The 17749-nt window shown below is 34.6% G+C and overlaps 2 protein-coding genes across 5 annotated transcripts in view; one reads left to right on the top strand and one right to left on the bottom strand.

The window, feature by feature from the left end:
• Positions 1–1123: 1123 nt before the first annotated feature.
• LOC117104845 (protein phosphatase 2C-like domain-containing protein 1) lies at positions 1124–5934 on the top strand. Of its 3 annotated transcripts, none has more exons than XM_033245686.1 (4): positions 1124–1260; positions 2395–3569; positions 4284–4454; positions 4685–5934. In XM_033245686.1, the coding sequence occupies exons 2-4, from the start codon at positions 2435–2437 to the stop codon at positions 5356–5358; spliced, it is 1980 nt and encodes a 659-aa protein (XP_033101577.1). In that variant the 5' UTR covers positions 1124–1260; positions 2395–2434; the 3' UTR covers positions 5359–5934. The 3 variants fall into 3 exon arrangements, with proteins under 3 accessions (XP_033101577.1, XP_033101576.1, XP_033101578.1); XM_033245685.1 differs by having other exon boundaries at positions 1137–1220; XM_033245687.1 differs by lacking the exon at positions 1124–1260 and adding an exon at positions 1349–1609.
• LOC117104846 (ras-related protein Rab-5C-like) overlaps positions 5802–17749 on the bottom strand; it is a 16107-nt gene continuing 4159 nt past the window's right edge. For both annotated transcript variants that reach the window (XM_033245688.1, XM_033245689.1), the window contains exons 3-6: positions 12129–12280; positions 10652–10774; positions 9051–9144; positions 5802–8663 (exon numbers count right to left, since the gene is read on the bottom strand). In XM_033245688.1, coding sequence (XP_033101579.1) covers positions 8542–8663; positions 9051–9144; positions 10652–10774; positions 12129–12280 — 491 coding nt within the window. In that variant the 3' untranslated portion in view covers positions 5802–8541. The remainder of the gene's footprint in view (positions 8664–9050; positions 9145–10651; positions 10775–12128; positions 12281–17749) is intronic.

Consider the following 17749-nt stretch of genomic DNA (forward strand, 5'->3'; position numbering starts at 1 on the left):
CCCTACTCTTAATAAAGATCAAAATCATACGCCATCTTCGCATATATTCTATTATATAAGAAATAAATATATTAAAATATATATTTCCCCTCGTTGTACAGAAAAGGGTCTCCTTCATATGGGTGTCCCCTGATTGGTCCGAATAGCTGTGTCTCAACAAAGAGGTTCTGGTTCTGGTTATTAATAAAACCGACATCCTAAGGACTCCAAAAGTGTAGGTGTATTAATACTGTATATTAATAGGCGATTATCAGTGGAGTCAAGACGAATCTGTACTGTGAAGAATTGCGTGCTTCAGAATAAATTACTCATTCTGTTGGAATTACTTATCAAAATTATCAATATACACGGAAAGTTCTTGAATAAAAGTACAGTACAGTAATGTTTTCCCAAAGATGTATAAATTATAGAGGGCAGCAAACACACTTTTGGTAAGCCACTTTTAAGATTTAATCTCTTGTCAATCCGCACCAGTTAATCTGGAGACCTTCTTAGACGGCGGACAAAAAAGCTCCTTTCAAAGTAAGATATAAAAATATGGAGACGATGGTAAATGAAAATACAGACATCGATAGTAGACTTGAGGAACACAAAAATATTTATTTATTAGGTTCACGGATATTTCGGTTGTTCCTACAAGCTTCTTAGCGTGTAAGTGAAGACATAATCAAATAGCTTTGACAGATCATCTTGTCACATTAACATAATGTGGGTGTATATCTAAAAGAACATATAGTTTATAGTTTATACATGGCACTGTTATATATATATATATATATATAAGTTTCAAAGGCAAATGGGAAAAACCCATAAAACAGCAAACGGCCATATAATGCAAAACAATTTAAAATAAAATTAAAACTGCTAGATACGCCACTGTCCTGGAGGTATTAATACCTCCATGGTCCTACCAATTTATTAATTTGTAGCCTAACGTTAATTTGGGATTAATTAATATTAACTAATATCATATATCTATTTGAGTTAATCAATTAATAATATGAAATAATAATAACGACACAACCGAGAAAATTAAATGAAAGTGATATCATAATGTTGAATAAAAGAAAATGAGACGAAATGAAGAACCCATGTGTTTTGTTCTGGACACTCAATTGATTGTTTTGTTTAGCAATGTACCACTGAACCTAGCAACGGAAGTCCGTTTCGCTTTGTGTCGTGCTTTTCAGTAAAATAGCCTTTTTAAAAACAATTAAAAAGTAAGGTATTGTTTACGATAAATCATATGAGTTATATAAGGTATTGTATGTTGCCTTATTATAGATAATGACGTACCACGCTACCGTAAATGGGATCATTAGGAGCTAGGCCTAGGCTGGCAGCCATCATCATGGAATAAAAAATGGTCTCGCCGGATGCGTTGCCTCACTAAAATCAAATTGTAAACAAATACAAACATTAGCAACAATATGGTGCCTATACTACTATAGTGGTGCACTTTGGTCTTTTACAAGATCCGCTTCCACTTATTCTTCCTGATCTAGCCTAGGTAAAAGGCCCATCTATATAAAATTGTTTTAGTGAGGAAAATATCCAATCGTCATTTGTTGACAAGTGGTAATTGAAAAAATGACATTCATAAAACAAGGTATTTTAAAACCCAAAGAAAGTCAATTCAAAATTAATTTTATTGTGAAAAGCGCTCTACAAATACCCTACCATTGGCATTACAGTATTATGTATGAAAAATTGAGGAATTTCTAGAATCAATGGATCCTAATAAACTAAAGAAACTGAACATTTAATAGGAATATTTGAGGCCTATCTAGGCCTAGACCTATTTTATTCAAAGATGCAAGGAACAAATTTAGTAAGCATAGATGAAATCATTACATGATCTTACCTTACCTTTACCAAAAGAGAATTTTTTATATCTTTGAGGAATAATATAATAAACTCATGACAATTTCTTCAAACACAATCAAATATTATTCATCGTCTGCAGCTGTGTAAACGTACATAATAGGCCTACTGTTTCAACTGTACTAGCATGTACTGCAGCAACAGTCCGCACGCACAGATAAATGTATGTGCACAGATATACTGATCATATCAGTATAGCAACCAATGACTACTACAACAGTTTGATTATAAAACTAACATTGAAAAACAGTGATTGACTTATAAAGCAATTAGAATAGGGCTTATCTATACACTGTAGAAATTGTTATACTTAGATTAATGCATGAAATAAATTCCTGATAGCCTGCAAGGCCTGTAGGAATTTTTTTCTTACATAAAATCTAACCTATGTATAATAATTTCCACATAAGTATAATATGCAACTATTCTAATTGATTAGTATTGCCTAGGCTGGAAAATTTCTGCACCTCCTTTGATTATTTATTTTAAATTTAATGCTCTACTTTACAGATAAGGTAGGCTAGCCAGCCTAGACCCAGATCAATTCAGAATGAGTAGCACTTCATCAAATGTTTCAGTGGAAAGGTTAATCAAGACCACTCAACCCAAGCAGCATGTAGAGGAAACCAGGGCCTACACTCCTGATACAGTACTCTCGGAGTTACAACTTGAGCCAGACATCACCGTCCTCTGCAGGATCTGTGCCAAGCGTATAAATATTAGGCAAATACAAAATCATCGCTCCTACCATGATGCATTGCACACCTTGGAGTACAAAGATAACAAGAAACCAGCAAATGTAGATTCATTACTGGCACGTAGGCAGTATTTGGTTAAAAAAGCACCGCAATCGAATATAGCAATCATCCAGAAAGTAAATGATGCGTATGAATTAGTTAAGTCTGTTTTGCAGGGAACCTTTGATGACCTGCGTCAGGTTAATGAGCCAATCAAAGTAGAATGCATGGGACAACCATTAAACTGTAGTGCAAAGTGCATACATGCTATGAGCATTTGCTCAGATGGTAATGAAAGGTGGAAATCCAAAATGGAAGATACATACGTCTTTCAAGATTTCTTTGGTAATGATATAAATAAATGTTTTTTTGCCGTCTATGACGGTCATAATGGAAGATTTGCTGCTGATATCGCTGCTTACGATTTTCATCATTTCTTGTTAAATGAAATGACAAAATTTGATGCTAACACTACCTGTAAATGCACTGTGAACCATGCTGGCAAAATTGACATTGAGGATTATGGCATCGACAGGAAGCCTGCACGGAATATCCGTAAGGAGAGCATACGGCATATTCTCCATGAAGAAAGTATGAATGTCATCCAACAGATTATGCACACGTGCGAAGAGAATGTTCAACAACTGAAGGAAGACAACAATCCTGATTGCCATCAATCACAAAAAGGTGCTAAGAAAAAACGAGTCAAAGACCCCTTTTCAGAAAAGATGGAGATAGCTTTACAAAAAGCCTATGTACAGACCGATAACATATTGAAGTTTGGTATTGATGAAAAGTCCCGTGTGAGGTGGAGTGGGTGCTCCGCGGTAACTTGTGTTATCGAAAGTACCCGCAACACAGAGTTGGATGAAGTGACAGAGACTGTTGACAGCGTAATAGGAATGCCATTACCGCAGGAAAGAGGACTTCTATATATTGCTAATTCAGGTTCGTTACTGGTGATTCTAGAGTTTATTATAATGCTTATAATAATATGTTAGTAATAATCATCATCATCTGCTCGCTTTATCGTAATCTGTAGTAATAATACCGTAACAATGAAATAAAGCAATAGATAAATAGAATTTCCAGTAAAACTTCCCCCACTGTTTAATTGGGTATTTGCCATTACGCATAAACAGTGGAGATTTACCATTTAATTGATGAAATATGTAGCTGAGCAATTGGTTGAGAGGTATTGTTGCTGCTTCTTGTGCTGAAGACCCCGATTCAATCCCGCCCAGTGTTGGGTTTTAATTGGAGTCTGATCGCTTGGCTGCGAATCCTCGAATAACCCTCATTTTGAGAGTTAGGCGGGTTAAGGACGATGTTTATAACCATACTGTATGTCCGTTGTATGTCCAAATTTCCGATTAGAATGAGGACAAATAAAAATTATGATTACTATATGAGCAATTAGCATAATGCACAGGTACCAAATTAATTAATAGTCTCCGTTTTCATATTTGAACCCTTAAAAACTCCTGTTATGGCATCGAGCAATAATTACTTTATTCCTCCATGGTTATGGTAACAATGAATTTACTACCACACCCACCACCACTATATGGGGAGGCTTATAATAACAGATACGGAACTGTTCTTTTTGATCAAATTTTGCTTTGCTTCTTTTGACAACAAATAATTAATTGTACTTTTTAGGTAATGTACGAGCAGTTTTGTGCAGGAATGGTAAAGCTTACAAGGTTACACGAGATCACATGCCAAGTAATTTAAATGAGAGGAATCGTGTGTTGAAAACCGGTGCTGAAATTAGAGTTAGTCAGAAAGGAGCAAGGATCAATGGTGTACTGGATACAACTAGAGGTTTTGGTATGTACTGTACACTACTAAGTTTAATAAAATGTAAGAAGTATAAAATTTCTTTATTTTATTTTATTTTTATTCCTTTCACATTCAACAGCATGTAACACGCCAATTACCGCTATCTCTTTATAAAGCTTAGGGCGTGGAGTTGTTTTCAATTTAAGGATTTTTGTAGTAAAAGAATGTCGATATGAAATATAAATAAATAATCAGTAATCCGTAATTGTTTGTTGCAGGAAATCATGGTGATCCCGAGCTGAAAAGGGCCGTAATTGTTGATCCATACACGACAACAGTTACCATTGATCAGTATGCCGAATTCCTCATTATCGCCACTAACGGTTTATGGGAAGTCTTATCCGAAGATGAGGCAGTGTCCATCATTTATGAAATGATACCCACCGATGAAATTCCCTCCCCTACTCCAGAGCACGTAGAAAACTTTGCACAGGCTTTTGAGTTCTCCAAGGCTAATGCGGGTAGGAAACTTGCTTGCAGCGTTAGTGAAGAGAGTTTTGAACAGGACGGTGGTAGAAAATGTAAAAAAAATGAAATGGAAGTATCATTAGAGTTGGATCAACGTGGTGAAAAGGTTAATGACTATAACGAAGCAGAAATGCATTTAAATGACGATGCAGACACGGTTAAAGGACACAATGCTGATTTTGAAAACATGGTATCAACGCTTATGGAAAATGATGACGGAAATGATGCCGACATTGAGACCTTGACAGAGTTGCATACAATCTACACCCAATCACAGCTCTCCCTATATCATCCGACGGAGAAAGAACTCTACAGGAATCTTGCCAAGAATATGAGTGAAAGACTTGTACAAAGCGCATTGCTTGCTGGCAGTCGAGATAACATAAGTGTTATAGTGATTCTTCTACCAGCCTGTAAAATATGATGCTCTTCTTAAGACATTGTATATAGTGCGTCGAAATCGTTGTTATTAAGCATTTTTTTATAGAAGGAGTGGTTTGGTGCAGCGGTTCCAGTTCTGCTTATCAATCACGAGGTCGGAGGTCCGATCTCTTGCTGTGAATTTCGCTTGTGTCCATAGGCAATGCCCTTTACCTATGGTTGTCTCTATCCACCCAGGCGACTTATATGCGCTATAAGTCGACAAGCATCATCATTATTATCTGCCAGGGGACTTGCCACCAAGTACACTACCATTATTCTTATGGTTAAATATGTGAGTGTACTCAAATGATAGTACTGTATAACATACGCTATATAATTAATTGTACTGTAAAGAAAATGTTAATGCTTAATTGGCATAAGATTTAATAACATACTTCAGTGTAGTCCTATGCATGTGACAAAACAGATGCAGAAACTAGTCAATTTTTGTGGTACAATTTAATATCAATGATATGGTATTCTACATAAGTCTATCCATAGAATATTATATTAGTTGCCGAAAAGCACAAACGAGATGTAGCTATTGCAACATAAAATAAAACAAACTGACAATCTATTTTTCTTGTACAAATTTGATCTGTTATAATATAATGTGTATACATATGTAATTCTTCCAGATCTGATTGGCTGCACTTAACCACGCCCACAACCACATAGATTACATTATGGGTATCAGCCACACAGCATGTACGAATTGGAAAGAGAACAACAGTTCTAAAAGGGAGTGCTTAGGCCAAGCATCTCTTCACAATACTACATACAGTTGATGTACCCATATTGAGCAATATTTACAAGAGTTGTAATCAGACAATGTATCATTTACAATAGTGGTGATCTTTTAAGCATGGGAGTGAACACCAACTGATGTGGATTTTTAAAAGCTGACGATTACAATTTCTTTACGACACATGCAACATGCATCCTCGGCAAACATACTTTACAAAATTGAATCCACCTAAATATTTGACCGCCAGAAAAAAATACCCAAGTACTCCATCAATGGTTGTCTCCAAAGTATAATTGGTTTTGCCTTGTAAGCTACAATCGCTATACAAAGCGGGCATGGTAAATAGAAAAAAAAATTCAAGAGTGTAGCATGATATTTAGATTTCATTTTAACACTTTACATTCTTAATTCATTACATTTAAATGATAAATTTTACACTTTTTATGACTACAGTAGTAGAACAGAAATCTAAACTAAGTGTTACCATCTCCCTTGTAGAAAATCTATCTTACTTTATTTGTAATAAAAGATAACAAATTAAATTTCCAGACATAATAATTATATATATATATATATACTGGTATACTAGCATAAAATAGAATAATGATTTTGCATGACACCATTAATTTTTATTGACATTGGGTGTTGCTTAATTACTGTATTGACTTCCAATATGAATTTAAGTATCAATATGTACTTATTACCATTTTGTGAATGAACTAAACCTAGGAAAATAGCAACACTACATTATACTCATCTCATTGGGTCATGTACAAACATGACCTAATAATCTTATCTATGTTATACGCAAGAATAACTTATTCTGCTCAAATTATTTAGCAATGAGATTTCTTTGAATGTGTTAGATAAATGGTATAAGAGTGCCCTCTATCCCTCTACCTGACTTCATATACGTACCAATAGATGCAACCGAAGATACTAGAAACAGAAGATAGAACTCTTGCATAGTTAAAGTGAAGCTGAAGTACGTCGTAGCTATTACGCATCACCAGATGGCACCCATTTCTGTCCAATAATGACAATTTTTGTAAGCTGTACAGGCCACCTCATTTAATTGAGCACCGCACAAGGCTGGAGGTAAACTTACGTTTAATATGCGCGCTTTGCAAATTGGCGATTCAGTTTTCTTTCTGCAAAGAGTTCTATCTTGTGTTTCTAGTATCTTTGATGTAACTAAGAGATACAGCTCAAAATAAAGCCATATGACAATTACTTAAAATAATGATGTATACAGTATGCTAGGTTTACGACAAACTCAAATTAGTTGCCTACACCACAAAGCTCAACAAGTACACCACTTCGTCATTCACACCCAATTAGTTAATATGTTAATAATCAATTCAATTAAACATACATTTTTCACAGTTACAAGGGAAAAAAAAATTATAAAAAAGATTTCACATGTACTTTACAATTGACTTTGTCAGCTGTTTTTCATTCATTTTAATCGATCACCGACCGGAACGGTACAGATGCAGTGCGAAAATACCCTTTAAAATCACACGGTCACCAAATGAAGTATCGCAGAAAAAACACCACTGGCTTTAGCGTGATTAAATCTCAATATACAACATGCTTACCTACGCCGGATAATTTCTATTTATAACATCACTACCAACATCGTGTTCTGACATTAAGGATGTGGTATTTAACAGAAGGATAATACATAAAGTATACAGAGTATGAATCTGCATGATTTACAAGTACATACTTAATATCTAACTACACCCACCCACCTATATAAACGTATAGTAGAAATAGTTTTCTTGCAGTTACTACTATTTTCAGTGGGTGTCTACTTAGGAGCAGACAACTATCGTGATTGATAATTGTGAATAGAATTGGAGATTTGATTCCAGAACATTTAGTGAAAGGGCACCAGGCAATGAAAGCAGGTTTTCACAAGAAAACAACACATTGTCGGCAACTATTTGGAATTTTTTCATTAACTAATATTGTAGGGGGAAAATAAAATACTATTTTAAAAAATAAGTGGAACTGATGACCACTATTATTTGGGAAGGGGGAACGACAATTATTATTTGAGATGGGGATTTTCCAAATAAAAGTACAAAAATAGTAGACCTATGATATATCTACTATTAAACCGCCATCTTCAGACAACATAATAGATAATAAGCTAGTGCATCAGAGTGACAGAACAAGGTGACATGGAAAACACAGGATTGGGGATGGGATTGATAGGGAGAAAATGAAGGGGTGTCGTAATAAAAATGCAATTATGGAAGAGGGAAGTACGAATGAACACAAACCAAGTAGACTATCCTACTTGTGTATGATAAAGTTATTATATTTTTTAATATTTTCTCAGGGGTTAACACATTATTTCCCGTAATTGGGTTAGATGTTGGATACCTTAATTGTTTATTATCTTATTGAAGTAGCTGGGCTTTTTCATTTGGCACAACATGAACCTGATGCTTGTCCCCCCCTCTCATCTGGTACCACGACTGGACCACCTTGTCTCTGACCACCAGACTGGCCACCAGCAGGTTCGTTCTTCGGGAGCTTTTTTGCTGCAAGTGAAAATCATCAATAGTCTGTTACCTTAACAGTACAATGGACAGATTATACTTCAACAATGAGTGAGCATTAAGGGTTTTTCATAAATTAATAATTTGAGTAATAGTATCCAGGGGTGGATCCAGAGATGCCCGAAAAAGGGGGGGGGGGAGAGATTGAGATAACACTTTTTAAATTTATGATCCAATATGTAATTGCATCTTATTGATACCTGAATTTTTTAATCTTAAAACATTTCTTTTGTCAATATAATTAATGTTTGGAGGGGCACCTAAATTAAGTCCAACCATTTTTTTTTGTTTTGTATGTCTGTCGGAAATTTGTCATGTTTCATGGTCGAATATATAAATGATAATGAAATTATTATTATTATTCCTCACCTATTGCCAAGAATATATCATTGACATTCATTGCGGTTTTGGCTGATGTCTCCATAAACAATAAGCTATTGTCTTCTGCATATGCCTGCGCTTCCTACAGATAATAAGATGAAAGAATTTAGAATTAATGAAGAGAAAAAAAAAAAAAAGTCAGTCAAAGAATCATTATAACAAGCTGGAAGAAGACACTTCCACGAGATGTGGTTTAGCGAGTTTTCTTAACTTCTAACTTTGTTTTGTTGTGCATAGTGAGACCCATCAGTACTGACAGCTGGCATTGCAGAAAATGGGTTTAGTTTCCAAAAGTTTTTGCTTTCTTGCGCGAGTGAGGGAGGTCGTCTAGATTTCTTGGAGACTTCCGCGACTTGCGGAAGACTTGCGACTCTGTTATAATCATTCTATACAAACATCATTTTCGAACATAAATTTTGTAAATAATAATAATAATAATTAATAATAATATAATAATAATAATAATAATAATAATAATAATAATAATAATAATAGTTGGATTTGTATAGCGCATCATACGAAAAAGCCTCTATGCGCTTGGTGATGGAGCTCTTTGAGTTGACATTTTGAGCCTCGTCATCATCACACCATTATTTGTTCAGCCCGGTTTCCTGAAAATCGCTAGTGTTTTCAGCGCAATCGTTTTACTACGGAGCAGTCCCCGATGCAATTGGGAAGGCGCCCTGATTCTACCGACCAATCAGCATCACCAAAATCTATGCAATGCAGCGATTGTACGGAAACCAAGCTTAATAATCATCTACGGATTAGGTTAGGATCATTATAATAATGCACACATAGTAATTAACAAATCAAATAATTTGCCAATTATTTATTAATCACTACAAAATTTAGAAACTTGAAATATTAATTACATACAATGACAAACTTCAATCAAAGAGTTTGCAACTATGTGACTTATTGTAACATAATATATTTTGCAATCAGAACGAACATTAATTGCCTTGTGGAAGTTTATTAGCTGGGATGGTAATACATATAGCATTAATGAACTTGTGAACTCAGTCTGTTATGGGTTGAAGGATCCTAGCCTGGGATTTATCAATCTCAGCTGGGTTGAAAAGTTAAGGCAAGCCTAAGCAAATTGCTTATTTATCAAGCCATCTTGGAATTGTCTCTGCGCTTAACAACCATGCTTAGAATTTCATATGACGCATACATGAAAGAAATTTTGGGTTCAACAAATTTCATCAATGTGCAATAGCTACCATTTTTACCATTTGCTAACATTTAGGATAAATTTAAGAATTTTCTACTAAGGCAGTTTGATCAATCTTGACCTAGATCGAAAACTTTATTTACTATTAGTTATTTAAGCTATTGATTTTTTTACTTTATTAATAAGTATTTGATTATTATTAATTAGTTAGTCCAAATTACTAATTAGTTGCTTTTTTCAAGATGTTTCAGTGAAAGGGCTTTTAAACACTGTGTAACACCCAGGGCAGACTATCCCATCATTCATCACTGTTTAAAGGGTCTTCTAAACAATGGATAAAGTAGAGCTATAGGTCAATGGTAATATATATTAATAAAACATTTCATTTTGTAAGCACATTCTTTCTTACATCAAATTCTACCATTCGTTTGTTAGCTAAGTCTGCTTTGTTTCCTGCCAAGGCTATGACTATGTTTGGGCTGGCTTGCCGTTGCAGTTCTTTAATCCAGGTTTTTGCTCTTCCAAACGTATCCTGAAATAAATATAAAAAATAAACAAAATGAATATTTCTAAGAAGTATAATAAATCAAAAGTGTTTTTTTGTTGAGATTTAGGGTGAGCTCATTATTTATTTCAAAATATACTCATCCTGATTTTATCATCCTAAGATTGGCTGAAATACATACTTGTATTGTATCTACTGCGAGCCACCCAGTAACTGTTACAAAAGAACTAAATGGTGCAAATACCACATAATGGGACTGGAAATTCAATATTCTCAGACATAAGCACGTGCAGTCGATGGCGGTCGGAAGACAGTAAAGACTCTGATGTCATTTACCAGCAAGTATGTAATGAAACATCACCGCATGATAATGAGTTATCTAAAATGCATCTGCCAACTGATACTGTGTAAAAAGCCTGTTGAAGTCAAGTGGCTTGTTAATGCATAAACAAATATCTGATTGGAATTCAAGATTTTCATAGATTCTTGGAAACAGTTCCTTTTGAAGCATAAAAATAAGTTGAATTTTTTATTTTTTAAATTTAAAATTAATAAAATACTGTATGTCCATTTTTTGCACTTTCTACATTGGAGAAAGTTCCTGTAGAATTTGAAAAGTAAAACGGTTTTGAGACAAAATAATTCTTACTATATTTAAATTAATTATGTATTTATTGCATGAAAAAAATTTGCCACATACAGTAAGCCTGTCCCTTTTCTTATAAACTATCTGCATTCCGCAAATAGCTGCCTTGTTGACTGGTTATCATATCATTATATATTATATCATATGATATTACAACTTACAAGTGAAAACTACGGTCACAAGCATCTATAAAGAAATCGAACATTTCCAAAAATAATGCATAATCCCGAACAAAATATGAAACAGATAATTGAAATGAAATAAGTACAAGAAAAAGAATAATATCAATTCACAGAATATTACATGGGAGGGATGCTAAATGTTACATGAACTGCCCAAGATATATTGCTACTGAGACATCCTCTTCTTTAAACAAGTGAATACAGACTTTGCTAAAGTTAGCACAACTGATAACTTCCCAAGATATATTGCTACCAATACATCGTCTTCTTTAAACAAGTGAATACAGACCTTGCTAATGTTAGTAGAACTGATACCCAGACCATAAAGATCCATACAATGCCACCGTGAATGACAAGCTGTGCCCCCTCCATTAACATGTGCACATATCCATTCAAAATATCTAGGAATGTTACAGGATTTTGCAATGTCTGTTTTCATTACATTAACATTACACAGGAAACATTTTAATCTTAGACAGATGTGCATTCATACGGATGCAACGTGTTTCCCTACAACTACTTTGCTTGTGTAAATCAAGTATTTGGCACCTACTTGGTTTGTAATGTCATATACAACGATGGCTGCCTGCGCTCCTCTGTAATACATGGGTGCTAGGCTGTGGTACCTCTCCTGGCCTGCTGTGTCCCAGATTTCAAACTTAACTGTTGTGTCATCTAAACACACTGTCTGCGTTAAAAAGGCAGCTAAGAACAAAGAAGATAAATAGTTTAATAGTATTACTCTCAACAAATTTGCAAAATAAAAAAAAGTAAAATGCATAATAATAATATGAGGCAAAGAGACTAGTACCCCTTATAATTGCCAAAACAGAATAAACACCTGTTAATTCCGGAGTGATCCTGGGTGCATTTCCCATTTACGTCGAATGAAAAAGTCTGGGTTGCTCCCATTTACACCGGCAACTAACTCGAGTTCAAATACCGCTATCAATTTTTGTTGCGATGGTGATATTCACTTTGCTCGAGTTCCTTGTCGTGACAAAGTCGCAATTATTGTCAATATCGAAGCAATGTATATGCAGATTGTTTTAAAATTATGGAAATAAAATCAACAGTTTTGATATCAAGTCTATGCCAGAGCGCATAGGGTTTATTTTGAAAAGTGTCTAGGCCTACAGTAGCCCGTTGCTAGCAAAGTTTAGGCCTAAAAACAGTACCTGACCACAGCTGCTTTAGACGCCAGGTAAGGCCTAACTCCGGAATTGAATTCAGTGTTGTTTACACTGGTCATTCCGGAATGCACCCGGTTCTCCAATAATGAATGCGTCCCGCACATCGATCCCGGGACGTTCAGCAACCCGGGTTGTATTTTTTGACATTTACACCAGCCACAACTCGGGAGTTTCTAGCCCGGGTATTGCAAATCCCAGGTTGCGTCCAGAGTTTTGCTTGCAGTGTAAAAGAGGTATAGGATGGGTGGGAATATGAACAATGGGGCGCTGTGTACTACTGGATCTAAAAACTAGATTTACTTAGCAACAGAAGGGCACCCTGTATATCTGGATGTGGTCTGGATCAACTTTCGTAAATTGTTATTATTCAAAACAGAAGGGCACCGCTTATGTCTGGATTTGTGCAAAAGATGTGACATCCAATGTTTTTATAGAATTTTTAAGGGGTTTTTTCCCCAAGATTTTAAAACAAGATTTTTCTAATCAGGTTGAAGACCAAGATCAACGCTAATGAAAACATTTGCATCTATCATAGCTTTTTGGAGTTGGCTTACTTTTTGAACTTTTTATTCAATATTTACATACTTGTTCTTTTTTTTTTTCATTTTAATTTTTTTTTTTTTTTACAACATGCCAAAAGCCTGAAAAAAATACATGGAATAAAGAGAATGAAGAAAGAGAAAAGGGTGGGCAAAATAAAAACATTAAACATGAACATTTGCATTCATCTGCAGTTTAAGCATCAGCTGCAGAAGACACATAATCAAACGGCCCAGATGCAGTCTCACCAATTAATAAGCAGGCACATGAAAAATAAAACAATTAATACTCAACCATCATTTTGAAGAGTACCGACTGCTATACTTGTAACTGTCAAAATGCAAGTTCACTCATTTGATTTATTATGAAAAAGCAAACTACTGTACTACTTTGTACGTTGACCCAACGACTTATCGATATATAACAAAAACAGATTAATTAAAATGCTAGTGAAATATGAATATCTTGAGTTGAAAGAACAGACAGAGCCGTCTTTAAACATCCAAATTTTGTTTTAAAACTCTGTAACGCCCAAGTGTAGCAGTAGTATTTTAGTATAACAGGACTACTATGCAAGTACTGTAATAACAAACCGGTGGTACTTTATCAGCTACACAGCAGCAGGGTTTATGCTATGTTTACTGTACACTCAATAGTCTTCAAATTATGACATCATCATGGTTTATATTAATCTATATTATAATAGGGTGTGTTTCTACTGAATATCGAGAAAGAAACGGTTCTCTTATCCTTGGTTGATTATCGGATTAGCAAAATAAGTACCGCGTTGCAACTGATATTGGATTCCACATGAAACGGTTACCGGACTGATACCCTACATATACAGTACATGACGTAAATAATTACCCACATTGCAATTTAAAATTACCTTAATAAAAGCTTTAAAAAAACGTTATTTTCGTGCGACTACCAAATTACAAGCAATGATTCGTCCTGTCCCAGTACTAGCTCATGTCGGTATTCAAATAAAACAATGTTAAACTTTTGTTTTTACAGTACTTTAGGGAATATTTCGTTGTGCTGTAAACAGAAGTTTCACATTTGTTTTACTGATTCCTCCTAATAAATAACAAATAATATCAGTGATAGGCCTATTGTTATACTGGCATAGTTGAACATTATTAAGAACTTAAGAATATGTCCATATATAATAATCATTAGGTCACATCAGGCCGCTATTTATGTTGCAGCTAAAAACTACCCACGAAGAACGGTTCTTTAGTTTGAAGAATGGTATTGATTCCGTACCAAAGAACCATTTTTTTGGAACGCCAAAAAGAACGGTTCTTTTTTGTGGGCCCCGTTTCTACTGCCACAAAGAACCATTCTTAGTCAGGAAATATGACTTGGATTTTATGGTTTTCTGTAAGAAAAACTACTTTCACAGAAGCCAAAATTACTCGAGCTCACTGTGAAATGTTCATCTGAAGTGATTTTCGAATGAAAATTTAAAACACGACTTTAATGGCAAAAATGAGTGTTATTATTCTCTTCAAAAAGATCACAAATCCATGCGAATAGTGCCGTCAATGAACAAAAATTTAGATTTACTGTACAGTATGACTGAACAAGCATGCACAGCTCAAATGTACTATAACATCGGCTGAAAACGATCGATATTTCTTGCTTAAAACTTAGTTTTATGTACTTTATATATTTTCTTTAGCTGATGTAACATTTTATATTATTTTTGAAGAATTTTAAATACAATCTTAGTATTTTTGTAATTAAAAATGATTGTTCGTAATGACCTCATCGGCGAAAATTGGGTTCGTAAAATTGAGAGTCCGTAAAATCGTAAATGGGAGTTTCGTAATTGGTAGATGTTACTGTATATTATAAATTGTTAAAATTCCACAGTATACCGTAGTTTACAAAAAAAAATTAAACCAGTGATATAAAAATTCTAAGACTTAAGGGTCTCCGTTTTTGTGGAAGCTCTTAAAAACCAAAAGGCCTAAGTCAAGCAGGCCTAGGCCCAAGGCTAGCTGACGCGATTTTTTTAGGCTAGGCCCAGGTAGGCCTAGGCCAGAATTTGAGGAATGCAACAAAACAGATGAAGATGAGACTTACTGTAGGCCTAATTAAATTCAATAGTTTACATGCTTTGTTTTAGATTAAAAAATAATAATGAACAAATCCCGGCGACAAAGCGTCGATACGACTGTTCCCAGCTGCATTGTTTGCCGTAATTTCACATGTTTGACGATTACCACGATGAATGTGTATGTCACTGATTCATGTGCACTCATTTATTTATTTTTTTGTTCATTTACACACATTATATATCAATTATAACTAAAAGTGAAAAACTTAAAATACAAAATGAAAACAAAGTAAAGAAATAAAACATAAATCAGGTTTCGTAAATTTTTAAAAATCTTCCTGCCCCGGATCATGCTCTCATAATAAAACACTTGAATGGTCACGATTTCAACTTTAACCTTTGAATGTGTACAGCAACCGTGTCATGCCGGCCCACGACGTTCGCTATGACTCAACTGGGCCTAGGCTGTTCAGTTTAATAGCGATGAATAGCAGGGCAGTGCAGTATTTTGTTACAATTAACGTAACCACAAAAACATTTATTGTATTCTTCTTGTCTTTATCTATCAATTTAGCTTGTCTATTGTGTTTAGGTTTAACTAATTATTTTGTTACAATTTGTCAACTGGGTCATTCCGTGCCAACTCAACAAATGGGATGGCTGGGTACCGTCTCAGATTTTCTTGAAACTCGGATATAATGTGCACCAACATGTCTGACGAACAAACCCAAAATTTGACTTGCCAATTCCAAGTCGTTTAGAAAATGGCCCAAGTGCAAGATTGTGCAATAAAATTGTGTTTACTATATTATTGATTTCAAATGAGCATGATATTATCCATGTACTGTCTAGACAGCCATGAAACCCTTCCATTCTAGGACAACTTTTTGTGCTGATCTCAGGTATGCAGTCTGTTAAAGGGATGCATTGTTTAATTAGTAAGATATTTTGCCTCAAAAATGGCCCAAGTGCTTAAATTGCACAATAACATTGTGCAACTATATATTGATATATTTCAAATGAGCATAACATTTACAGTGTACTGTTTAGAACCATGAAACCAATATTCTAGTACACATTTGTATGCTTATTTAATTCATGACGTCTGTTAAGGGACAGAGTGGTTAGTATGATATTTTGCACCAAAAAATGGCTCAAGTGCAAGAATTGCATATATAAACATATATTTTAAATATGAGCACAATATTATCAGTGTACTACTGCCTATAGCCATAAAACCTTTAATTCTAGAAAACCTTTTGTGCTTATTTCAGTCACGTAGTCTGGTAAGGAACACAGTCTTTAATTAGAAAGATATTGTACCGACCCCAGAATTGTGAAATAACAGTGCTTTTCACCATTCTCGCACAAGAGCCACTTTTGGGGGCCCAATATCTAATAATTAAACATTGTGTCCCTTACCACCAGAGTGCATGACTGAAATAAGCACAAAAGGTTGTTTTTGAAGTAAAAGTTTCATGGCTCTAGACAGTACAATGTAAAATTTATGCTCATTTAAATTCAATGTCACACAATGTTATTGCTCGATTGTTGCACTTGGCCATTTTTGGGGCAAACTATCTAACTATTAGTTAGTAAGATAAAAGACTGTATCCCTTAACAAACTGCATGAATTAAATAAGTATACAAATATGTACTAGAATATAAGGTTACATGGTTCTGAACTGTACACTGTTATTGTTATACTCATTTTAAATATCAAAATAGTCGGAAAATGTTATAGTGCAATTTTGCACTTGGGCCATTTTTGGGGCAAAATATCTTACTAATTAAACAATGCATCCCTTTGACAAACTGCATAACTGCAATCAGCACAAAAAGTTGTCTTAGAATAAAAGGTTTCATGGCTATAGACAGTTCACAGATAATATTATGCTCATTTGAAATCAATCGTAACACAATTTTTTGCACAATTCTTGCACTTGGGCCATTTTTGGGGCATAATATCTTACTAATTAAACAATTTATCCCTTTAACAGACTGCATAACTGAAATCAACACAAAAAGTTGTCCTAGAATGAAAGGTTACACGGCTCTAGACAGTACACGGATAATATTATGCTCATTTGAAATCAACAGTAAATACAATTTTATTGCGCAATTCTTGCACTTGGGCCATTTTTGGGGGGACATATCTTACTAATGAAACACTATATCCCTTAACGAACTGCATGCCTGAAATAAGCACATGAAGTTGTTTTAGAATTATAAGTTTCAAGGGTCTAGGCAGATTATTTTTAATATTATCGTTATTCAAAAATTAATTTTATCACATTTACGCACTGATACTCTCACAAATTGAAAAATATACCCCTTTTCAAATCGCTTTTTAAACATGAAGGGATAAAGACA

This window comes from Anneissia japonica, unplaced genomic scaffold, assembly GCF_011630105.1.
Source record: "Anneissia japonica isolate Jap-2015-1 unplaced genomic scaffold, ASM1163010v1 scaffold287834_len5846547_cov211, whole genome shotgun sequence".
Lineage (NCBI taxonomy): Eukaryota > Metazoa > Echinodermata > Crinoidea > Comatulida > Comatulidae > Anneissia > Anneissia japonica.